The following is a 26,673-nucleotide window of genomic DNA, read 5'->3' on the forward strand; positions in this document are numbered from 1 at the left end:
CCGTTAAATATATTAATTTTAAATTCTAATTATAAAATAATTATTATCTATTTAAGGTGTGAATGTACTGTGATGTTTAAGTGTGAATGCTGAGTACGTAAGGTCTACAAAGGAGGGCCGTAGACTCAAAAATATATTTATGCCTTAAAAAGAATATAAATTGTTTTATAAATTATAAAAGCATGTTTAAGAACTGATCGATCAACAATATTTTATGGTTGACGAAGCTCTTTTAAATATAATTAAACCAGTGACGGTCCCATTAAGGGGCCAGGGCGGGGGCTGAGCTCCAAGATTCTCAAAAAAAATAAAAAAAATAAAAATTAAATTTTATCCTTAAAATTTTTATTTTTTTTAAGTTTTGCCCTCCCAAATATCTTTTTCCAATTAGCCCCTCTAAATTTTGAACTCTGGGTCCGCCACCGAATGAAACGCGGAAAAATATTTGATAAGAATCAATTTAGGTGGAAAGAAATAGATGTAGTCATATCCGTACGTACATTTAGTTTACTGCATGCATCAAAAGAAAACATTAACAATTAAGTACGTTGACAAATGCTTGAGTGGTAGGGCAACAATTAAATGCGGGGTTTTCATTTTTCTTTTTTTCTTTTTTTTTTTTTAAAGTTTTTCAAGAAAAATTGATTCGACGACCATTGACTTTTTTTATTTATTGAAAAAACAAAAAAGTCAATAGTCGTCGAATCTTAACAACCAATATTTGATTCGAGTTTTTTTTATTAAATTAATTAATGTTGTTATTTCAATTAAATGATGATAACAATTAATTAATTATTTTAGGAAAAATTGCACCGTTGGTCCCGGTGGTATGCCATAATTATTTTTTACTCCCTATGGTTTAAAAAATTACTGGAAGGTCCTCATGGTATACAATAATTACAAATCGATCCCTGACGTCAAATTCTGTTAAATTTTTTAACAGATTCTGTCAAATGCCACGTCAGCGACACGTGTCCATCTTAATAAAAAAATATAAATTTATTAAAAAATAAATAAAAATACTTTTTTTTAAAAAAAAAAAAAATCAAAAAAAAAAAAAACTGAACGGGTGGCCAAGCCACCCATTTGGGGGTGGCCTGGCCGCCCCCAGCCACTGGGGGTGGCCGCGCGCCACCCCGGAGTTGTCTGGGGGTGGCGCGCGGCCACCCCCAGTTGCTTGGGGTGGCCATCGGGCCACCCCTGGATCTTCCAGGGGTGGCCCGAAGGCCACCCCCAGAGTTGTCTGGGGGTGGCGCGCGGCCACCCCCAAATGGGTGGCTTGGCCACCCGTTCAGTTTTTTTTTTTTTTTTTTTTTTCTGATTTTTTTTTTTTTTTTTTTTTTTTAAAAAGTATTTTTATTTATTTTTTAATAAATTTATATTTTTTTATTAAGATGGACACGTGTCACCATAAGATGGTGACACGTGTCGCTGACGTGACATTTGACGGAATCTGTTAAAAAATTTAACAGAATTTGACGCCAGGGATCGATTTGTAATTATTGCATACCACAAGGATCTCCCAGTAATTTTTTAAACCACAGGGAGTAAAAAATAATTATGGAATACCACAGGGACCAACGGTGCAATTTTCTCTTATTTTTATCTGTAAATGTGGAGGCGGATTATATTCCCCAGATTGCCCGCCTCCCAAAAAGAGTAGAAATATGTTAGAGGCTTCTTCCTTACTCATTTCTTATTCGTGAGCAGAACGGAAATGGGTAGAAGATAATTTGAAAATAAATTTGTATAATTTTTCAAAAAAATATTGGGTATGAGCTGAAATAAACCGAAAGAGAAGAGGAATATCAAATCAAGTGCTGAAATTATTTATTTATTTAATTTATTCATTTTCGTGAGCAAATACAAACAAAAGAAATGGTTATATATGGGGATCCTTCCCATTAATGAACATTAAGTGCTGAATTTGTTTTGGCATAAAAATATCTATTAGTATTTTGTGCTGGTGAAATCAACGAAAATATTTTTTAAGTTAATAATTTTGTTACGAGAAAAAATGGTTTTTTTTTTTTTTAAACAAATACTAATCATAAGCTCCTTTAAATATAATTAAACGCCGAAAAAAATTTGATAAGAATCAAAGGAGAAAGAAATAGATGTAGTCATATCCATACGTACATTTGCTGCTTGCATCAAAAGTAAACATTAACAACTAAGTACGTTTACAAATCCTTGAGTGGTAGGGCAATAATTGAATTTTCAAGGAAAATTGATTCGACGACCATTGACTCTTAGCAACCAATATTTGATTCGAGTTTTTCTATTAAATTAATTAATGTTGTTATTGCAATTAAATGATAACAATTAATTATTTATTTTTATTTGTAAATGTGGAGACCGATTATATTCCCCAGATTGCCCACCCCCAAAAAGAGTAGAAACATGTTAGAGGCTCATTCCTTACTCATTTTTTATTCGTGGGCAGAACGGAGATGGGTAGAAGATAATTTAGGAATGAATTTGTATAATTTTTTCAAAGAGTATTCAGTATGAGCCGAAATAAACCAAAAGAGAAGAGGAATATCAAATCAAGTGCTGAATTTATTTATTTATTTATTTTTCGTGAGCAAATACAAACAAAGGGAATGGTTATATATAGGGATCCGATCCTTCCCACTAATGAACATTAAGTGCTGAATTTATTTTGGCATAAAAATATCTTTTAGTATTTTGTGCCGGTGAAATTAACGAAAATATTTTTTAAGTTAATAACTTTGTTACGAGAGAAAATGGGTTTTTTTTTTTTTTTTGGAACAAATAATAATCATAAGCTTATTATAATAATCATAAGCTTATTAGATTTTAACAAATAAAATCTGGAACTTGTAAGTTGTTGGAATTGGGTTTTGTTGCCAATTTGTTGTGTGGGCTGTGGTTTTGTAGGTGTGAATCGGGAGTTTAGTAGCTACTCTGTTTTGCAGATTGGTTCTGCTGCTATATTTGCAGGTTGTTTTGTTTTTTTTGAACAAGATAGCATGTGCTACCATATATTACTGAAACGCCCCAAGGGCGGGTACAAGGCTAGAGGTACAAGACCCCTCTAAACCTTAAGTCAGAAACAAGTCTGACTTGAAGCAGATGCCTAAGTACAATCCACAAATATTACAAGGGCACCAAATAAACTGGCCTAGTCTACCCCAGACACCAAATAAGTCCATGAACATTTGTGCATTACAAATAGACAAACTGTGATCCACAGTAGACACAAAGGAATGTACAATGAAAAACAGAGAAAACCCAAAGCAGCTGCCGGCAGTGAGACAGTGGCGGATTTCACCGGAGACGGCGGCGCGTGGAGGACACGCGCCGTCACCGGTACCACCCAGCAGAGGATCGACCACCGTAGACCCCATCCATCACCGTGCACGGCAAGAAAAGGCGGAGCGTAGCCGACACGCGCGCCGAAGAGCAGCAAGCTCTCAGGCGCGTGCCGGCCACGCGCCGAGAACCGATTACCGACGTGGCCTGAGCTTCCGGCGGCTGGAGCGGACGACGACGGTGAACACGGCTGGGGGGCGCGTGTCTTGGAATAATAGCCGGAGGTGTGCAGATCTGGCTCCAAAGTTGAAGAAGAAAATTTAAATAAAACCGGCCAGAACCTCCGTTAAAAACACAAAACCCGCCGCACTCCCAAGCTAGAACACCTTCATTTGGGCCTTCCTGCAAAGAACAATAGAAAGAGACAAGAAAACACAGAAAAAACCATCATAGCCTAACAAGGCTAGGGGACAACAGCTCCACAGCCCTAATGGCTGAGAGAAAGCTAGCCTCCACTGAGAAAAGCTCAGGAGGAAACAAAACCTTAGTCCAAGAGGACCAAGGGACAAAAACAAAACCTGGGGGAAGGAGGGAGGCCTCCCTCCCCCAGCAACGACGAGCTCTCTCTGTTGTCTGCAAGAAAAGAGACAGAGAGAAAAGTCTTCTGTTTCTTTTTGACAATTGTTAAGAGTTCTTTTGCAGGTTGTTTTGTTTGCTCTTGTGTTTGTTGTTTGTTTGTTCATTTTTGGATAGTTTGTCCCTAATTAGGAGATTGGATCTAGTTTTAACTTTTAACCGGAGAGTTGTACAGTTGAGTTTGCTTTTATAAAAGATTTAATTCATCAAAAAATAAAAATAAAATAAAATACAAAAGATCAAAGGGAGGGGAGAGAGAAATGACTTACCCCAAGAAGTGTCTTTTTTCAAAGCTTATCTCCCCTTCATTTTATCACCTCCCTTTTACTCGTTAGGGGTGGAATTACCCCTAGCTTTGGGGGTACTACACCCCCCAAAATTTTTAAAAGTCACTAAAATTTTTAAAATTTTCTCTAAATTTTATGTATTTTTAATGAGTTGAACCCCAAAATTAATATCTTGTCCTACAAAATATTCTCTCTCACGGTACAGCCTCCCAACAAATTTTCCTTTGCCACCTAATAAAGATCTCCCCTTCCACCGACTCCCCTCTATTCCATATTCATTGCCTCGTACTTTGTATTGCCTTTGCCACTCCCCGCACACATAAAATAATTAAGGATTTTGTGAGTTTTTTTTTTTTTTTTTTTTTCTTAAATGTTGGCAATAGTATTTGACATTGTTAGATTAATTTGAGTGATTTTTGGATAGTTTTCATCACAGTGAAAAAAATACTTTTTGTATCAACCAAATAATGGAAAACATTTTTGATATTATTTTCAATGTCTCAACCAAATAATGAAAAATTAGTAATTTTTTCAAAAATAATATTTTTCATCATAAACTATTTTACATTGAAACAAATGCAACCTATAAGTTATATATGCATACTTTCTTTCACTTTCTACATTTGTTCGGTATTTCTAGATTCTACATCATTTGTAATATATATGTTGGGTCTGTCAAATTGTCAATTTGATTACATAAAAGATTTGAGATTTAATTAATCACATCATTAAATTTATTTTTTGTAATTACCTTAAAAAATGAGAAATGTTTGATTTTAATTTTTTTCATATTTTATTTTTTAGTCTATTTTCGTAATTTTGATGTGCAAATTAAGGTTAAATTTGTAAAATCACACGTGAATCTCACATATTTAATAATAAATTTGAAAAACAAATATTCAAAAAAAAATAAAAATAAAAATTGGAAGACACGAAAGTGAAAACACATTACTTAAAAAATTGTGTGTGTACGAGAAAACTTTTAGCCGTTATTTTTCTTCTCCCACCAACCGACACTCCAATCCCTGTCTATGACCAAACCCAGGTTCCGGCCCCTTTCTGGCTTTGACTACAACATCTCCCATATTTATTAAGTTGGAAACTAAAAGAGATAAAAACACAACGACGGAGACTCCAATACCTTTGACATCTCTTTGGCATATTTACTTAATTAGAAAATTAATAAGAAAAAACATAGATTTCTTATGTCTATTATTTTATGAGTAATGCTATGTATCATATAAATATTTTACAAAATAGTAGTTATTGATTATTATTATTTTTTTTTTCTAACTATGACCTCTCTAATATTAGTAGACCTTGGCATGTTAGCTTTTTGAGATATTTATGAAATATTTGTATAGTATATAACATTACTCTTATTCTAGACGTACAAAAGGTATGAAGGTTGAGTTGTTCTTCCTTCTCTTGTTTATCGTGGATTGGGATCCACAATTTGAGAGAACTCACATGTGATCCAGTTGTTCGGGTAAATGGATTGGTAGTCCAAAATTTATTTGGATAAGTGGGTTCCATATGAGCTATTTCTCATTAATTAACAATTTGGATAGCTAATTAATATAAATCCTTATAATGTTTATTGTATCATGAACAAATATTAGCAATTCTTATTTTCTTTTCTTTTTTTTTAAAAAAAAAATTAAAAAAAAAATATTGGGCGAATTTGGAATGAAGTGACATCCAGTTTTGTGATGATGATAAATTACAAGTCATAAGAGGGTGCTTTTCCTGAAATTAAAATGTATATGCTTGAGCAACTAAAATATTTTATTATATTTTTCTTACAAATTTATGTGGCAATTCATAAATTATAAAAATAAATGTTATGTGAGCTATCATGTGACAATCTACATCTTAATGATTGACGTAATAAGTGTTAGATGTATTGTTACATTAATTTGTAAACGCAATAAGTATTATGTGAATTGTCACGTAACAGTCTAAACTTTAGTGATTGATATGATAATAGATTACCTTGTTGAAGACTCATGGAAAAAGCTGAGTGCTCCTAGGATAGTGGCATATGAGTTCATAGTTGGAGTAATGACAAGATTTATTTTTTTTCCTATTTATATACTATGTATATTTTATAAAAATTTAAGATAGAAATGAAGTATTTTATAACACAATATAATTATCAGATAAAGTGTATATATATATATATATATATATATATATATATATATATATATATATATATATATATAAAGACAATTCAAAATAGAAATGAAGTATTTTATAAAACAATATACGTATAATATTTATCCAATTCCATAAATATGTGTTAGTAAAGGTAAAATTTAGACAACAGTAACAATTATAACCTTTGTGTTTCCTCAGTTTTCCTCTGTCTAGACTCTAGAGGCATAGTGGTGAGGTAGTGAGTGGTCAATTACAAGCCCCTCTATGGCTCTATTATTGTGGGTCATACGTAATGATTTACTCGGTTTGCATTATTGATATGTCAGGAAATTAGGTCGTCTATCTGCTTTTTACTAAAGTCTAAAGTCAATTTTTTTTTTTGTTTCCTATTCAAATGTGGGGAGGGGAAAGAATTTAAAGTCAGCTTAATATTAAGAATATATTTGAAATTACGATTTCGTAAATAAAAAGTACAATTTTAAACTAAATCGTAATAAATATATCATTTGAAAATTGCATTTTAAAAAACAGCTATTTGAAAATGCAGAAAACAGTTTTTTCAAATCACAGTCAAGAGGATGCTTTTTTTATTTTTATTTTTTTAAAACGTAGAATTTTAAAGGCTAACTTATGATTTTAAAGGCCAAACTGCGATTTTGCCAAACGTTTAACTGCGTTTTTAAAATTTACTTTTTCAAATCACACATCTTAAAATCAATATTTTAAAATAGCACTTTTTGAAATCGCAAACCCAAACAAGCTTTAAGTAGAGCCATGGCCTTTCTTGATTTTTCAAATTTTGTTTTAATATGTTAAATAATATATATATAGGCTTAAAAAATTAAGTTTGATCCCTATTAAAATTAAATTTGACCTTTATTCATATTTTGACCCTTTCAAATAAGAAATCTTGATTGTCCTGATCTTATCTTACTGGTATAGGATTAATATTTATTTTAGATTTTATCATTTGCTTACCAAGTAGGAGTTAAAGAAGGAAGAGTTGGAAGTCATATCTCTTTAGGATTGGTGTCGTATAAAAAAGGAATACACGCTTTAATACAAGTCAACATTGAATCTTATCAATTCCGCATGCTAGTTCTTTTTTCTTTTTCTGTTTTTAAATTCAAAAATTTAGAGGGGAAAAGGGGAATTCTACAAAAGGGTAAAGGGTATTGAGAATTATCTTTAAAGACTAATGCTCTGTTTATTTCGACGTAAAATAGTTTCAGGAAAGTTATTTTTCTAAAAAATATTTTTCGTCAAAAAATTACAAATATTTTTAATAGTTTTATTCAATCATATTAACCTATAAAAATCAACTTTTATTCAAAACATATAAATATTAATGTAAAATAAGATAAAAATCACCGGTGACGATATTCCGTCACTGACCGACAGGATTTCGGCCACTTTACAGGATTCCGGCTACTATAGCCAGAATCCGAGAAAAAGGCCGAAATTCAGACAGTTTCGTCAGAATTTGGGTTGGTCGGATTCTAGCCAAAATCGCCGGAATCCGACACAGAATGGCCGGACTCAAGCCCACTGGCCGGAATCCTGCCAAAACCGCTGGAATCCGACTGTTTTGGCCAGATCCCGGCCAGTTGACAGGGATCCAACCATTTTGGCGAAAATTTTCTAGCTAGATCCGTCTGGTCGGCTGATCGGAACTCGGTTGTTTTGGCCAGATCTGTCCGGCCAGCCGTCCATTCTGGCCGGGATGTTCTGTCCAGATCCAGCCAGCCGAGATCCGGCCGTTCTGGCCAGATGGCCGAAATACGTCAAGTTTGGTCATCGAAATCTGGGCTGACTGGATTTCGAGGACATTGACTGGATGTTGTCGGATTTCGGTACTGGCAAGATTTCGGTGATGGTCGACTGCTTGAATGTGAAGGTCGACTATGTCATTTAAAAGGGGTAGAATGCGTCTGGCGTCTTCGAAAAATGATTTACGCTTTTTAGAAGCGTAAATCATTTTCCGAAATTTACTAAGCATTTTTGGTCAAATAGAAATAATTTTTCGGTTGACTATTATTTTCGACCCTACCAAACACCGAAAAATGCCGAAATCATTTTTCACTGAAACAAACGGAGCATTAGTATAATTTATGTTTTCCATCAGAAGTATTTACAAATTTAGTAAAAATATGTTCCAACTTCCGACAACAATGACATTATAAACAAAAAAAAATTTTAACATCAACTCAAAGATATTGAAGGCAAATCCTTAGCTACAACATGATTTTTCTGATTGTAGAAACAACAAAAAGGTGGATCATCAGATTACTCGCTCGAATTTGCAAGCCCAACCATGTTGAGCATATTGCGATCCTCCTTAAATCTTTCTAATACAGTAGTACCTTTGGTAGCCTTATGCCTTCTTTGTGCTCTTCTGGGAACAACCCTCCAGCATTCTATCACTTCCGGACATATTCGGCTAGTCTTGGAAAGGCAAGGACTACCAAATGTGGTACAGTTGAATGTGTGCCCTTGATCAAAGCTTGCAGAGAGAAACATGTTAGTTTTTGTGTTAGCTACATTCTGTTGGACAAAATCACTTTTATGTAATGTTGCTACTTTCACATGGATGCTGCTTTATCCAAAATCTACTCTTCAGCTTTTTTCTTCAAGAAGATTCTGTGAAGTTTTCAAGGAAGTTTATTTCGGTTCCCTGTCAGCCGTCCGGACGACATGGTCTCTCATCCGGACGCTCATCAGTCAGCAACATCTGTCCGGACGATGAGAACTTTCCGTCCGGACGCCCATCAGTGTCTAGAAGCTTCGAACTGTTCAAGATTGCATCAGTCCGGACGTAATGACAAATCGTCGAACGCACTTTAGAGTTCGAGAAGATCCCAGTGTTCCAGCGCATCCGTCCGGACGACGTGGTTATACCGTCCGGACGTCATTCAGTGTTTGACAAGTATTAGGGTTTCTACCTCAAGACACAGTTATGGGAAGACGGCCGCTACCGTTCGGACGATGTTCTCCATAAGGCAAGTCGTGTACTCTAAGTTCAACCGTCTGGACGTCAGTCTACATGGTCCGAACGATCAAGCTTTCAAATATGGAAATTACGTGCACCAATTCAATCGTCCGGACATCAGCCTTCAGGGTCCGGACACTCCAAGCCTTATTATGGTAATTACGTACAGCCGAAATGCAACCGTCCGAACTCTAGGGCAACACCTTCTGGACGTGGCCTTGTTATGGGAGCTTTCAGTGCTACTTTGGAAAGGCGGATGCAGTTGACCGTTTGGACACTCGGTCAAGCCGTCTGGACACCCTCCTGTATTTTGGACATAAATTTTTACTCAAATATCGGATTGGGACGAAATTGGCGTCGTTGGAAAGCTAACGAAATTTTCTGTAAATTGAGCGTCCGGACGACCATTATACTTGTCCGGACGGAAAGATTTTCCCATCCGGACGGCCATGCAGAAAATTCCAGAATTACTTTCCGGACAAGAAAAACTTGGCCCGTCCGGACGGTCCTAGCTCCCTTCCGGAAGCGCGTGCCTCAGACTCTGTTTTTGACTCAATTTTGAGTTTCCAAAGCCTATAAATAAGAGGCTTGAGGCATGCTTTCAACACAGAATTCGGTGGTGAATTCTCCACAGCTTAGAGATGGTGTTTAGGAAGATATTGAAGATCTGTTAGATCTCTAACTTTGCCAGTGTGTGATTTTATCAGCTGTGAAGTCTATCTTAAGGGTTGGCCCTAAGGTAAAGGATTCCATTGAAGACCCCTTCAGGTAGGAGACCTGGTTGGGAGGCGCTCGTGTTGGGTTACACGTTAGAGAGCAAGGTACGACCACTGCATCAACGGTATGTGAGTGTTACTGCTTTATATCTAGCTTTGTCTTCTGAATAGTGGATATCCTGGGTTTGGCTGCTCCGGAGTGATTTTTCTCTTAATTGAGTTTCCACTTAGTCAACAAAATATTTATCTCCTTTAATTTACGCTTTTAATATTTTGTTGCACACTATTCACACACACTTATTAAAATTAGAAGTCCATATAATTTTTCAAAACAGACCAAAGTGATTCACTCGTCCTCCAAGACCAATGCCATTTGGGATGTCCTCTGAACTGAAATTCACAGCGCACTACAGATACGTCGACACTCAATATCTTAAGAAGTATTATATGATTAGGGAAACAACTAAATGCAATGTCATCACCCAATCAATAAAGGCATTTAAGCAACCCTCCAACAATAACAGCCTGAAAGGAAAAAGCGCCGTATGATGAAAACATTCGATGAATAAAAATTAGCAAGAAAAAATCAAATGAAACGAAGTTTCAGATAATCTAAACATAAAAATTGGGTCCCTTGCATCTCAGCACTTCAACTTTCTCCGTGCTCTAAACTTCCAAACTTTTCCACTTGCAGTCTAGATCGATAGAGAGCCAAATCAAATTTTTTTAAGACCTTATAGAATCCAATTTAGTGGTTTGCTCTAAAAATTTCAAGAAATTGATCAAAACTTAAACCTATGTTGAAAAGTTAGCCTTGTTAGTTGCTCAATTAAAATCAGGATGTCAAAAGTTGGGCTAGAATAAAGGACCATTGAGTCAAAACCATGAGTTATAACTTACCGCTTCAGACTTCATCGGTTATGTCCTTCCTAGCATATGACAATTGTTGTTACCATGTTTTGAGTTTGAGGACCTCCAAGACATTTTGTAATGAATAACATGACAATACATATGTACATAGGACAGGTCTACTGCCAAAGCTGACCATGGCTAATTCAGGCAGTTCATTTCCAATTGAAACAACTTGAGAGCATTCAAAATCTATTTGCAGTCACTTCCTTAGAAATAGAACAGTTTTAACAGAGAGGAGGATTTCTTCCTGGATGAACAATATCCTTCCAAGAAAGGAAAATTCTTTCTTGTTTTCCTACTTGGTTACAAAACCAATAAATTAATTATTGAACTTAACAATCAATTAACTTACTGATCTACCGGGAGAGAAAACTATGACAGCTAGGCAAACCTAAATCACAGCATGGAATATACAGAATCATTTTCTATCAGCAGAACCAAAGAGCGAAGATGAGACTAATACAAGATTTTTCTTTACAAATCACAATAAAAAACCTCCATATCAGAACCATATGAAAACAATAGAAACTTACCCATTGTATATTACTGTTTGCTCCGCTAGGCCTGAATATAGATACCTTTGGATATAGCTGAAAAACAAAAGACTTCAAGTCGCCATAGAAATCACCATGCCTCTCCCAACGCTGAGAAGCATAACCTCCATATATGTAACCTTCTTTATCCTTAATAATCAACACAGTTCGCCCATCATCATTTATGCAGTTCAATTGAGCAGTTACGTACCCGGCCATTCGACTCCTACTTAAAAAATAGTTGCAGCAACCGAGAAACTGAAATAAAATAGATTCAATAGAAGGCATTTAGCAATTGTAATTTCTTTAGCAAAAATGAACCCAAAAGAAGGTCAAAGCATTAACAGATTATAGAACAAAAGCAACAGCTCCGTTTGTTAATGTTTTTTTATTCAAAAAAAAAATGTTCTGATGAGACATAAACGTGAAAATAGTTTTAAATGTTTAATCATAGTCTCCTCAGTTCTTAAATTGCTGCTGTGCACCAAAGCATTTCTTTGTTGCCAAAGATGATAAATGCATGTACCTAAACAAAGTTTACCAAGACTAGCCTGTAAACCTTTCCCACAGAGTGCAGCAATGCTCCAAGTCATAACCTTCTCCCATTCAGACGGAATGTTAGTGAAGAGGCACGCAGACATCAATCTCCTCCATATCCTCAAACTAAATCTGCAATGAAAAAAAAGATGCTCATGACTTTCATGACAAGCATGACAAAACAAACAAAGCACTTTGCCAGTATACCCCCAACTACTCATACGGTATTTAATTAGTCACTATAGCCTCTTTAAAAACCAACCAAAGAAAGAAAGAATCCCGAGGAATGGCCAGAGGGTGTCAAACCAACTTCCACCACGCAACAACTTGGAGTTTTACTCACAACTGATCCCAAGTAGCTGCACAAGAATAAGCACCAATGGGAGAATGCCAAATAGCCAAATCCGCACCTCCAATAAGAATCCCAGGCAGCATAAATTGAATTTCCACAATAGAATTGGACCGAGCAAATGGCCAGTACCAATCCCCACCCTTAATGATCTTAGACACCTTAGCATCAAGGGAAATATCTGAGTCATGCACTGCACGAGAGCCAAAACAATCCAACAGATAGCCGATAGGATGCCACTTTTCATGCCAAAAGAAAATCTGAGAACCATTCCCTATTTTGAAACTCAAAAATTGTTTAGCAATATTTCGAAGTTTCAGCAACTTCTTCCAACACCAAGAGCAATCATTGGGGATAGAAACCTTCCAAAGGCTCTTTCCTTTCAGCCTATTCTCTTCTATCCATGCCACCCAAAGAGATCCAGCTTTCGTAAAGAGAGTCCAAATATGCTACAAAATAGAAGCATTATTCCATACTTTCAGATTTTTGATACCTAACCCACCTTCACGCTTAGGATCACAAAACTTATCCCTGGAAACTTTAGCATGCACCTTAGTATCTTTTCCACCCCACAAGAAGCGGTTAAATTTCAGCTGAAGAAGAAGAATAACCCTTTTAGGCAAAATAAAGACTTTAGCCCAATAAACCTGCATACTAAGCTAGCAAAACAGAGGATACTAGTTGGAGTCTTCCAGCAAATGATAGATTTTGAGCTAACCAAGAATCAATACGGCTAGCAATTTTGGAGACCGAAACATCACAATCAGTTGCTGTCAGTCGCTTAGAAAGAAGGGGAACTCCAAGATACCGAATAGGCAACTTCCCTTCATGCATGAGCAAAAAATTCAGAATATCATTTTTAACCCCCAATGGATATTCTTTTGATCAATATTCACAATGTTGCATGCCATCGATCTAGATATTATGGTCTTGAGACTCTTCACCTGTTGACATTCTCCTCGCATGAAGAAAGCCTAAATCCATGGGATATGCTTGATCTTCTATAAATCAAATTCATTTTATCGACATATTTAAGTTTCTGAAACACATAGAAGGATATAGCACTAAATTCATTCAACTTTCTGCACGTGAAAACAATATATATAAAAGGAACCAATTTGAGGTGTTTATTGTATTGCTATTACATGAATGCACCAACATGAAGTTTGGTTGGATGGAATACATTGCAATTGCAGACAAAGTCAAACAATTGCAGAATGTGAATTGAAACAATTACATAAATTGTCAAATTAATTGAATCAAACATATATATATATATATAGGGTTATTAAGAACGGTGCTTTTCTTTGCCGTCCCTAATAGCTTTGTTGGTGGTGCTATGACCACCGTCCAGGACTAGGTTGAGGCCACTCACGTACTTAGACTCATCGCTCACCAAGAACAGTGCTGCTTCTGCAACATCGTCGGTCCCTAACACCACCCCTTTCAAATTTGCAGCTGAACAAATCATGTCTTCCAATGTTTTCTTATCCTGTATTCCAGACACATTCCTTAGCAAAGGAGTGGCCACGCCGGATGGTGATACGCAATTAACTCTAATTCCATACTCTCCCAACTCCACACACAAATTCTTGGTCAATCCTACCAGCGCATGCTTGGACGCCGCGTAGATGTGCGGGGTTTCTCCATGTATCACTGAGGCAGTGCTTGACGTGAATAAAATGCTGCCTTTTTTCGCTGGAATCATTACTTTGGCAGCGTGTTTGGCTGCTAGGAATCCCCCCAAGACGTTCACATTAAAGACCCTGTTGTATTTCTCGCGGTCAAACTCTAAGATGCCGTCATCAGCGTTGGTAATTCCTGCATTGCTGAACAATATGTCAAGTTTCCCATGCTTTGAGACCGCGGTTTTGACAGCATTTTGGACATCAAATTCGTTGGTAACATCACAATGGACATAGGAGATGTCATCAGCGGTGCCTATGTCGCGGCAAACGGAGTGCCCAATGTCATCTTGGACATCAGCAATGATAACCTTAGCGCCATGCTGAATGAATAGCCTTGCCGTAGTCTCGCCAATTCCACTGGCGCCTCCGGTTATCAAAGCTACCTTTCCTTCCAACCTGCATAATCAAAAGCTTAATTAGTTTTCTTTCTTTAGTTTCGATGGCCAATACATGCATGCATGGATCAAAAAACAGGTGTTACGATTCAATAGAGAGACATGCACCGATAGCTTTGCTTACCTCTTGAAAATGGGAGCTGGCGGCAACGAAGCACCTTCCATCTTTAGCTTACTGTTTGTGAGAATGTGAGAATGTTTTTCAATGTGAAGATCAGCTGGTTTGGAGGGCCTTTTATAATCAAAAAGGCTGTGTTTATTTCTACGAAACCAGCAACATTTTACAATTAATTTCCAATGGTGCATGTGCGTCAATTTACTGCTTGCATCAAAAGTAAACATTAACAACTAAGTACGTTGAAAATCCTTGAGTGGTAGGGCAACAATTGAACGTGGAGTTTTCTTATTTCTTATTTCTTTTATTTTTCTGTTTTTTTTTTTTTAAGGAAAATTGATTCGACGACCATTGACTTTTTTTTTTCTTTTTTTCTTTTTTATTGAATAAACAAAAGAGTCAATAGTCGTCGAATCTTAGCAACCAATATTTGATATATTCCCCAGGTTGCCCCCCTCCCAAAAAGAGTAGAAGCATGTTAGAGGTTCCTTCCTTACTCGATCATTTCTTATTCGTGGGCGGAACGGAGATGGGTAGAAGATAATTTAAAAATAAATTTGTATAATTTTTTAAAAGAATATTCGGTATGAGCTGAAATAAACAGAAAGAGAAGAGGAATATCAAATCAAGTGCTGAAATTATTTATTTATTTATTAATTTTCGTGAGCAAATACAAACGAAAGAAATTAATGGTTATATATGGGGATCCTTCCCATTAATGAACATTAAGTGCTGAATTTGTTTTGGCATAAAAATATCATTTAGTATTTTGTGCTGGTAAAATCAACGAAAATATTTTTTAAGTTAATGGTTTTTTTTTTTTTTTAAACAAATACTAATCAAAGGTGGAAAGAAATAGATGTAGTCATATCCGTACGTACATTTGCTGCTTGCATCAAAAGTAAACATTAACAACCAAGTACGTTTACAAATCCTTGAGTGGTAGGGCAATAATTGACTTTTCAAGGAAAATTGATTCGACGACCATTGACTCTTAGCAACCAATATTTGATTCGAGTTTTTCTATTAAATTAATTAATGTTGTTATTTCAATTAAATGATGATAACAATTAATTATTTATTTTTATTTGTAAATGTGGACTTACCCCAAGAAGTGTCTTTTTTCAAAGCTTATCTCCCCTTCTTTTTATCACCTCCCTTTTATTGAATTGCAACACCCCTCGTTAGGGGTGGAATTACCCCTAGCTTTGGGGCACTACTCCCCCCAAAATTTTTATAAGTCTCTAAAATTTTTAAAATTTTCTCTAAATTTTATGTATTTTTAATGAGTTGAACCCCAAAATTAATATTTTATCCTACAAAGTATTCTTCTCTCATGTTACAGCCTCAAAACAAATTTTCCTTTTCCCTATCCTACAAAATATACTTCTCTCACGTTTTCAAAAAAGCACTCTATTGGAATAAGCATTTTTTTATGTTTTCAAATCGCAATTTTTTAAAAACGCAGTTTTCAAACGGTTCATTTTCTGCAATTTTGTTTAAAATCGCATTTTTTCTCTACGAAATCGCAATCCCAAATGCACCCCGACTCTGCTCTATTCCATATTCATTGCCTCCTTGTCCTTTATATTGGCTTTGCCACTCTCCACAGATGTAAAATAATTAAGGTTTTTGTGAGGTTTTTTTTTTTTTTTTTTCCTTAAATGTTGGTAATGGTATTTGACATTGTTAGATTAATTTGAATGATTTTTGGATAGTTTCCATCATAGTGAAAAATCTACTTTTCGTATCAACCAAATAATGGAAAACATTTTCGATATTATTTTCAATGCCTCAACCAAATAATGAAAACTTGGTAATTTTTTCAAAAATAAGATTTTTCCTCGTAAACTATTTTACATCCAAACAAATGCAACCTCATTGAATTTATATTCTTCATTTCACTTTCTACATTTCTACGGTATTTCTAGATTCTACATCATTTGTAATATGTTGGGTCTGTCAAATTGTCAATTTCATTACATAAAAGATTTAAGATTTAATTGATCACATCAGTAAATTTATTTTTTGTAATTACCTTAAAAAATGAGAAATGTTTGATTTTAATTTTTTTCTTTTTTTGTCTATTTTCGTAATTTTGATGTGCAAATTAAGGTTAAATTTGTAAAATCACACGTGAATTTCATATATTTACTAATAAATTTGTAAAAACAAATATTCAAAAAAAATAAAAATAAAAATTTGAAGACACGAAAGTGGAAACACATTACTTAAAAAATTGTGTGTACGAGAAAACTTTTAGCCGTTATTTTTCTTCGCCCACCAACCGACCCTCCAATCCCTGTCTATGACCAAACCCAGGTTCCGGCCCCTTTCTGGCTTTGACTACAATATCTCCCATATTTATTAAGTTGGAAACTAAAAGAGATTAAAACACAACGACGGAGACTCCAATCCCTTTGACATCTCTTTGGCATATTTACTTAATTAGAAAATTAATAAGAAAAAACATAGATTCCTTATGTCTATTATTTTATGAGTAATGCTATGTATCATTTAAATATTTTACAAAATAGTAGTTATTGATTATTATTTTTTATTTTTTTCTAAATATGACCTCTCTAATATTACTAGACCTTGACATGTTAGCTTTTTGAGATATTTATGAAATATTTGTATAGTATATAACATTACTCTTATTCTAGACGTACAAAAGGTATGAAGGTTGAGTTATTCTTCCTTCTCTTGTTTACTATGGATTGGGATCCACAATTTGAGAGAACTCACATGTGATCCGATTGTTCGGGTAAATGGATTGGTAGTCCGAAATTTATTTGAATAAGTGGGTTCCATATGAGCTCTTTCTCATTAATTAACAATTTGGATAGCTAATTAATGTAAATCCTTATAATGTTTATTGTATCATGAACAAATATTAGCAATTCTTATTTTCTTTTCTTTTTTTTAAAAAAAAAAATTAAAAAAAAAATATTGGGCGAATTTGGAATGAAGTGGCATCCAGTTTTGTGATGATGATAAATTACAAGTCATAAGAGGTTGCTTTTCCTGAAATTAAAATGTATATGCTTGAGCTACTAAAATATTTTATTACAATTTTCTTACAAATTTATGTGACAATTCATAAATTATAAAAATAAATGTTATGTGAGCTATCATGTGACAATCTACATCTTAATGATTGACGTAATAAGTGTTAGATGTATTGTTACATCAATTTATAAACGTAATAAGTATTATGTGAACCGTCACGTAACAGTCTAAACTTTAGTGATTGATATGATAATAGATTACCTTGTTGATCTATAAGAAACTTATGGAAAAAGCTGAGTACTCCTAGGATAGTGGCATATGAGTTCATAGTTGGAGTAATGACAAGATTTATTTTTTTTTTCCTATTTATATACTATGTATATTTTATAAATATTTAAGATAGAAATGAAGTATTTTATAACATAATATAATTATCAGATAAAGTATATATATATATATATATATATATATATATATATATATATATATATATATATATATAAAGACAATTCAAAATAGAAATGAAGTATTTTATAAAACAATATACGTATAATATTTATCCAATTCCATAAATATGTGTTAGTAAAGGTAAAATTTAGACAACAGTAACAATTATAACCTTTGTGTTTCCTCAGTTTTCCTCTGTCTAGAATCTAGAGGCATAGTGGTGAGGTAGTGAGTGGTCAATTACAAGCCCCTCTATGGCTCTATTACTGTGGGTCATACGTAATGCTTTACTCGGTTTGCATTATTCATATATCAGGAAATTAGGTCGTCTATCTGCTTTTTACTAAAGTCTAAAGTCAATTTTTTTTTTTTGTTTCCTATTCAAATGTGGGGAGGGGAAAGAATTTAAAGTCAGCTTATGTAACATCTTATCCCGGAACTACGTACATATTAAGGATGCGTTTGAAATTGTAATTTTGTAGACAAAAAGTATAATTTTAAACTAAATTGTAATAAATATATCATTTGGAAATTGCGTTTTAAAAAACTGCGATTTGAAAATACAGAAAACAGCTTTTTTAAATCACAGTCAAGATGATGCTTTTTTCTTTTGAAAACGTATAATTTTAAAGGCTAACCTGCAATTTTAAAGGCCAAACTGCGATTTTGCCAAATGTTTAAATGCGTTTTTAAAATTCACTTTTTTAAATCGCACATTTTAAAATCGTACTTTTTGAAATCGCAAACCCTAAGTGGAGCCACGGCCTTTCTTAATTTTTCAAATTTTGTTTTAATAAGTTAAATAATATATATGCTTAAAAAATTAAGTTTGATCCCTAAATTAAATTTGACCTTTATTCATATTTTGACCCTTTCAAATAAGAAATCTCCTGATCTTATCTTACTGGTATAGGATTAATATTTATTTTAGATTTTATCGTTTGCTTACCAAGTAGGAGTCAGAGAAGGAAGAGTTGGAAGTCATATCTCTTTAGGATTGGTATTGTATAAAAAAGGAATACACGCTTTAATAAAAGTCAACATTGAATCTTATCAATTTTCGCATACTAGTTCTTTTTCTTTTCTTTTTTTTTTTTTTCTTTTTCAAATTCAAAAATTCAAAGGGAGATTCCACAAAGGGGGAAAGGGTATTGAGAATTGTCTTTAAAGACTAATGCTCTGTTTGTTTCGACGTAAAATAGTTTTCGTCGTAAAATGATTTCAAGGAAGTCATGTTTCTAGAAAATATTTTTCGCCGAAAGCATTTTTCGGTGTTTGACACGTACGAAAAATCACAAATATTTTTATTCAATCATATTAACATATAAAAATCAATTTTTATTCAAAACATATAAATATTAATGTAAAATAATATAAAAATCACCGGTGACGAGATTCCGTCACTGACCGATAGGATTTTGGCCACTTTTACCGGATTCCTACTATTATAGCCAAAATCCGAGATAAAAGTCGGAATCCGGACAGTTTCGTCAGAATTTGGGTTGGCCTGATTCCGGCCAAAATTGCCAGAATCCGGCACAGAACAGCCGGACTCCGACCTACTTGCTGGAATCCGGCCGTTCTGGCCAAATCCCGGCCAGTCGGCAGGGATCCGGCCGTTCTGGCCGAAATATTTTGGCTAGATCCGTCCGGCCGGAACTCGGCCGTTCTGGCCATCTGTTCGGCTAGTTGGCCGTTCTGGCGGGGAGGTTCTGTCTAGATCCAGCCAGCCGTTCTAGCTAGATTCTGGCCAAATGGCCGGAATACGTCCAGTTTGGTCACCGGATTCTGGCGAAGATGGCCGGATTCCATCGCCGGATTCCGGCAACATTGACCGGATGTTGTCAGATTTCGGTACCGGCAAGATTTAAGTGATGGTCGACTGCTTGAATGTGATTAATATTTATTTTAGATTTTATTATTTGCTTACCAAGTAGGAGTTAGAGAAGGAAGAGTTGGAAGTCATATCTTTTTAGGATTGGTGTCGTATAAAAAAGGAATACACGCTTTAATAAAAGTCGACATTGAATCTTATCAATTCCGCATACTAGTTCTTTTTTTCTTTTTTCAAATTCAAAAATTCAAAGGGAGAAAGGGGGATTCCACAAAGGGGGAAAGGGTATTGAGAATTGTCTTTAAAGACTAATGCTCTGTTTATTTCGACGTAAAATGGTTTTCGTCGTAAAATGATTTTAAGGAAGTCATTTTTCTAGAAAATATTTTTCGCCGAAAGCATTTTTCGGTGTTTGACGCGTACGAAAAATCACTAATATTTTTATTCAATCATATTAACATATAAAAATCAATTTTTATTCAAAATATATAAATATTAATGTAAAATAATATAAAAATCACCGGTGACGATATTCCGTCACTGATCGACAGGATTTCGGCCACTTTTACAGGATTCCGGCTACTATAGCCAGAATCCGAGATAAAGGCCAGAATTCTGACAGTTTTGTCAGAATTTGGGTTGGCCGGATTCCTGCCAAAACTGCCAGAATCCGGCACAGAACGGTCAAACTCAAGCCCACTGGCCGGAATCCTACCAGAACCGCTGGAATCCGACCGTTCTGGCCGGAATTTTCTGGCTAGATCCGTCCAGCAGGCCGATCGAAACTCAGTTGTTCTAGTCAGATCTGTCAGGCCAGCCGGCCATTCTGGCCAGGATGTTCTATCCAGATCTAGCCAGCTGAGATCCGGCCGTTCTGGCCAGATGGCCAAAATACGTTCAGTTTGGTCACCGAAATCTGGGCTGACCGGATTCCGACAAAAATGGTCGGATTCCGGCGACATTGATCGGATGTTGTCGGATTTCGGTACTGGCAAGATTTCGGTGATGGTCGACTGCTTGAACGTGAAGGTTGACTATGTCATTTAAAAGGGGTCAAATGCGTCTGGCGTCTTCAGAAAATGATTTACGCTTCTAAAAGAAGCGTAAATCATTTTCTGAAATTTATTAAGCATTTTTGGTCAAATAGAAATAATTTTTCGGTTAACTATTATTTTTGCCCCTACCAAACACTGAAAAATGTCAAAATCATTTTCCAGAAATCATTTTACGCCTAAACAAACTGAGCATTAGTATAATTTATGTTTTCCATCAGAAGTATTTACAAATTTAGTAAAAATATGTTCCAACTTTTGACAACAATGACATTATAAACAAAAATTTTTTTAACATCAACTCAAAGATATTGAAGGCAAATCCTTAGCTACAACATGAGTTTTCTGATTGTAGAAGCAACAAAAATGTGGATCATCAGATTACTCGCTCGAATTTGCAAGCCCAACCATGTTGAGCATATTGCGATCCTCCTTAAATCTTTCTAATACAGTAGTACCTTTGGTAGCCTCATGACTTCTTTGTGCTCCTATGGGAACAACCCTCCAGCATTCTATCACTTCCGGACATATTCGGCTGGTCTTGGAAAGGCAAGGACTACCAAATGTGGTACAGTTGATTGTGTGCCCCTGATCAAAGCTTGCAGAGAGAAACATGTTAGTTTTTGTGTTGGCTACATTCTGTTGGACAAAATCACTTCTATGTAATGTTGCTACTTTCTCATGGATGCTGCTTTATCCAGAGTCTACTCTTAAGCTTTTTTCTTCAAGAAGATTCTGTGAAGTTTTCAAGGAAGTTTATTTCGGTTCCCTGTCAGCCGTCCGGACGACGTGGTCTCTCGTCCGGACGCTCATCAGTCAGCAACATCTGTCCGGACGACGAGAACTTTCCGTCCGGACGCCCATCAATGTCTAAAATCTTTGAACAGTTCAAGATTGCATCCGTCCGGACGTATTGGTAAATCGTCCGGACGCTCTTTAGAGTTCGAGAAGATCCCAGTGTTCCAGTGCATCCGTTTGGACGACGTGGTTATACCGTCCGGATGTCATTCAGTGTTTGACAAGTATTAAGGTTTCTGCCTCAAGACACAGTTATGGGAAGACGGCCGCTACAGTCCGGACGATGTCCTCCATAAGGCAAGTTGTGCACTCTAAGTTCAACCGTCCGGACGATCAAGCTTCAAATATGGAAATTACGTGCACCAGTTCAACCGTCCGGACATCAGCCTTCAGGGTTCGGACACTCCAAGCCTTATTATGCTAATTACGTACAGTTGAAGTGCAACCGTCCGGACGCTAGGGCAACACCTTCCGGACGTGGCCTTGTTATGGGAGCTTTCAGTGCTACTTTGGAAAGGCGGTTGCAGTTGACCATCCGGACGCTCGGTCAAGCCGTCCGGACACCCTCCCGTATTTTGGACATAAAATTTTACTCAAATATCAGATTGGGACGAAATCGGCGTCGTTGGAAAGCTAACAAAATTTTCTATAAATTGAGCGTCCAGACGACCACTATACTCGCCCGGACGGAAGCCGTCCGGAAGGAAAGATTTGCTCGTCCGGACGGCCCTGGCTCCCATCCGGACGCGCGTGCCTCAGACTCCGTTTTTTACTCAATTTTGAATTTCCAAAGCCTATAAATAAGAGGCTTGAGGTATGCTTTCAACACTTAATTCGGTGGTGAATTCTTCACAGCTTAAAGAGGGTGTTTAGGGAGATATTGAAAATCTGCTAGCTCTCTAGTTTAGGGAGATAAAAACAGTTGTAGGTACTCAAAAGTCTCTAAACCATGGGCAAAGATTCTTTGCCGCGTTCAATTTAGAAAAGATTTTTCAAACCATTAATATATGGTGTGCCCAAGCTACCAAAGACATTTTCCCATCTGCTTAATTTTAACAGCATTTTCTCTTTTTTTTGGAAAATTTTAATACTTCATTCCGTACTCAGGAAATTCGAGCTTTTTTCTCTAACAATATAATGTCACATATACAATTGAAAGACTTTACAATTCAAATTTTGTCCGTCACTTATTAACTGTTGCTTTAGCTAACCTATGTGCAACAGAGTTTGCTTCTCTTCTAGTGTGACAAATTTGCCAACTTTGCATCATACTCAACACCCCAAGCGTATCTTCCACTAACTGATCATATCTACTCCAATTTCATTCTCTTCTAGTGTGGCATGCCTTTTTGTTTGGCACTTACTCATTTAGAGTAGTTACCACAAAACATTAAAGGTCTCTCGATCTACCAATTAATTAATGCCTTGCAACCATTTGGGGCTTCACTTTATAACTCCATCATATTTAAACAAACAATATCAGTTGGATTCGGTTTGGGTCTAGTTTACCAGCTGAAAATAGACTAGTTAGAATATTGAGATATGTATCTCTTGATTCTCTAATATCCTATTATGGGATTCGTGTCTCAATTTCAAACAATATAGTTTCAATTTAAATTGAACCCAAGCGAATTGAAATAGCTTTCAGATATTAATTTATTCAACAGTCAGCGCAAACAATTAAGCAGTACGGGACAGCTTTCAGATTACTTTGATACATTCGGATTCTACCATAAGTCGTAGGATTACCAGATTTACTCGATCAAGCATGTTCATTTGTTTTTAAGTACAAAATATCTCTTACCAAATTTGACAGTAAAGGCAAACCCGGCCATAACTAGACTTGTAATGCTTTCACTATCGTTAAATGTCAATGTCAAAGCTCATCGCGTGAAGAATATATAAGCAGCCAAGCATGAATGCACCTTAATTTGCGCATGCAAGGACTGTGGAAGATTCCCAATATTTATAAATGTTAGTCTTTACTAGATAACAAAAAACCATTTTGAAAAAAATAGAAACCAACATACTTTCTTCAAGAAGTTTATTCACTATAAGATGAGATTCTATTAGAAGTAATACAATATAAATATAATGAGAGTTAATGAAGTTTTTAATCGATTAAAATGTTAATTATATAATTAAATTATTTGTCGATGAGCTTAAGATTTTGAAAATTTAGTGATTTTAGATGATACAAATTAGAATCGTAGTCTTGAGTTTAAACTTTCACTCTATAATTTATTTTCATTTTAATTAAAATTAATAGTGTAGTCTTTGGGAATATCCAAATAGTGTATCTCCAAAGACTATTCACTATTAACTCAAAGACTTTTCAATCTTCCGTACGCGATTTGGAATTCAACAAAAAAACTGTTTTTTGCTAGGAAATTGTGGAGTTGAGATGACAGGAAGCCCCACCTTTGCAGGAGATTGGCGAGGGAAATCTTCATGTAATGGGATTGCTGGGAGAATTTGGACGGAATTAGGGTTGAGGATTGAAGGTTGTGGAAAAGAAATGGGTTTAATTTTATATCTAGGGAAAATTGGTGATTGCATTGTTTGGGAGTTAATATGAAGAGATGGAGTGTGCTTTTGGTTAGAACCCTCGTTGCGACTTGAGATTAGGTGCACCATCTCCTTGTGCAATATCCATTGCCACCGCTCCACTCGTTAATGTTATTGTCCTAATTCTCTCACCGCTCGTCGCCGTCCTCTTTGATGCCATCCTGTGCTCATGTTGCAAGAGAGGGAGAGAAAAGGAATGGGCAATTTAAAAAATGACATAAATTTCTTACAAACTGATTATTTGTACGAAACTTCTACTAACAAGCTTTTAAAAGTGACATGTAAAAAATTTGTGTCATTAAAATATATATATATATATATATATATATATATATATATATATATATATTGACTTCTGGCAGATATGGCTTCTAGCTTGTTGGTGATTTTTGGCTACGCTAGAGTGAAGTGAACGTACACTTTAAGGGACGGCCGGACTAGGGCCATTAACGTTCATATAGACAGTACTCCAAGCAAGCGTTGACTTTGACGGACATAGTGCTGTTGCCTTCGATCTGGATATTATGGTCATGAGACTCTTCACCGGTTGACATTCTCCTCGCATGAAGAAAGCCTAAATCCATGGGCTATGCTCGATCGTCTATAAATCAAATTCTTTTTATCGAAATATTTAAGTTTCTTAAACACATAGAAGGATATAGCACGAAATTCGTTCAACTTTCTGCACGTGAAAACAATATAAAAGGAACCAATTTGAGGTGTTTATTGTATATATTGCTGTTACATGCATGCACCAACACGAAGTTTGGTTGGATGGAATACATTGCAATTGCAGACAAAGTCAAACAATTGCGAGTGTGAATTGAAACAATTACATAAATTATCAAATTATTTGAATCAAACATATATATATATATATATATATATATATATATATATATATATATATATATATATATATATATATATATATATATATATATATATATATATATATATATATATATATATATATATATATATATATATATATATATGTTTGGGTTATTAAGAACGGTGCTTTTCTTTGCCATCCCTAATAGCTTTGTTGGTGGTGCTATGACCACCGTCCAGGACTAGGTTGAGGCCACTCACGTACTTAGACTCATCGCTCACCAAGAACAGTGCTGCCTCTGCAACATCGTCGGTCCCTAACACCACCCCTTTCAGATTTGCAGCTGAACAAATCATGTCTTCTAATGTTTTCTTATCCTGTATTCCAGACACATTCCTTAGCAAAGGAGTGGCCACGCCGGACGGTGATACGCAATTAACTCTAATTCCATACTCCCCCAACTCCACACACAAATTCTTGGTCAATCCCACCAGCGCATGCTTGGACGCCGAGTAGATGTGCGGGGTTTCTCCATGTATCACTGACGCAGTGCTTGACGTGAATAAAATGCTGCCTTTTTTTCGCTGGAATCATTACTTTGGCAGCGTGTTTGGCTGCTAGGAATCCCCCCAAGATGTTCACATTAAAGACCCTGTTGTATTTCTCGCGGTCAAACTCTAAGATGCCGTCATCAGCGTTGGTAATTCCTGCGTTGCTGAACAATATGTCAAGTTTCCCATGCTTTGAGACCGCGGTTTTGACAGCATTTTGGACATCAGATTCGTTGGTAACATCACAATGGACATAGGAGATGTCATCAGCGGTGCCTATGTCGCGGCAAACGGAGTGCCCAATGTCATCTTGGACATCAGCAATGATAACCTTAGCGCCATGCTGAACGAATAGCCTTGCCGTAGTCTCGCCAATTCCACTGGCGCCTCCGGTTATCAAAGCTACCTTTCCTTCCAACCTGCATAATCAAAAGCTTAATTAGTTTTCTTTCTTTTGTTTCGATGGCCAATACATGCATGCATGGATCAAAAAACTGGTGTTATGATTCAATAGAGAGACATGCACCGATAGCTTTGCTTACCTCTTGAAAATGGGAGCCGGCGGCAACGAAGCACCTTCCATCTTTAGCTTATTGTTTGTGAGAATGTGAGAATGTTTTTCAATGTGAAGATCAGCTGGTTTGGAGGGCCTTTTATAATCAAAAAGGCTGTGTTTATTTCTACGAAACCAGCAACATTTTACAATTAATTTCCAATGGTGCATGTGCGTGGGGCTCCACTGGATGTTCTTATCCATTTCATTGTATACTAAAAGTCATTCAAACGCTTTTAATAAAATTTAAAAAATGTTAAATTGTATAAACCGTTAAATATATTAATTTTAAATTCTAATTATAAAATAATTATTATCTATTTAAGGTGTGAATGTACTGTGATGTTTTAGTGTGATGTTAATGTTTACTGCATGCATCAAAAGTAAACAATATGAACGCGGAGTTTTCTTTTTTCATGTAAAA

General features: G+C 35.6%; 1 protein-coding gene and 1 pseudogene across 1 annotated transcript; both read right to left on the reverse strand.

Moving 5' to 3' along the window:
- Positions 1 to 13,505: 13,505 nt before the first annotated feature.
- LOC133873769 (short chain aldehyde dehydrogenase 1-like) lies at positions 13,506 to 14,744 on the reverse strand. The gene is made up of 2 exons (XM_062311524.1): positions 14,609 to 14,744; positions 13,506 to 14,485 (listed from the first exon to the last, which is right to left on the reverse strand). Exons 1-2 carry the CDS (start codon positions 14,647 to 14,649, stop codon positions 13,690 to 13,692), a joined length of 837 nt encoding a protein of 278 aa, XP_062167508.1. The 5' UTR covers positions 14,650 to 14,744; the 3' UTR covers positions 13,506 to 13,689.
- A 10,537-nt stretch (positions 14,745 to 25,281) lies between these two features.
- Positions 25,282 to 26,371, reverse strand: LOC133873768 (short chain aldehyde dehydrogenase 1-like; annotated as a pseudogene).
- Between the last annotated feature and the right edge of the window lie 302 nt (positions 26,372 to 26,673).

This window comes from Alnus glutinosa, chromosome 7, assembly GCF_958979055.1.
Source record: "Alnus glutinosa chromosome 7, dhAlnGlut1.1, whole genome shotgun sequence".
Taxonomy (NCBI): domain Eukaryota; kingdom Viridiplantae; phylum Streptophyta; class Magnoliopsida; order Fagales; family Betulaceae; genus Alnus; species Alnus glutinosa.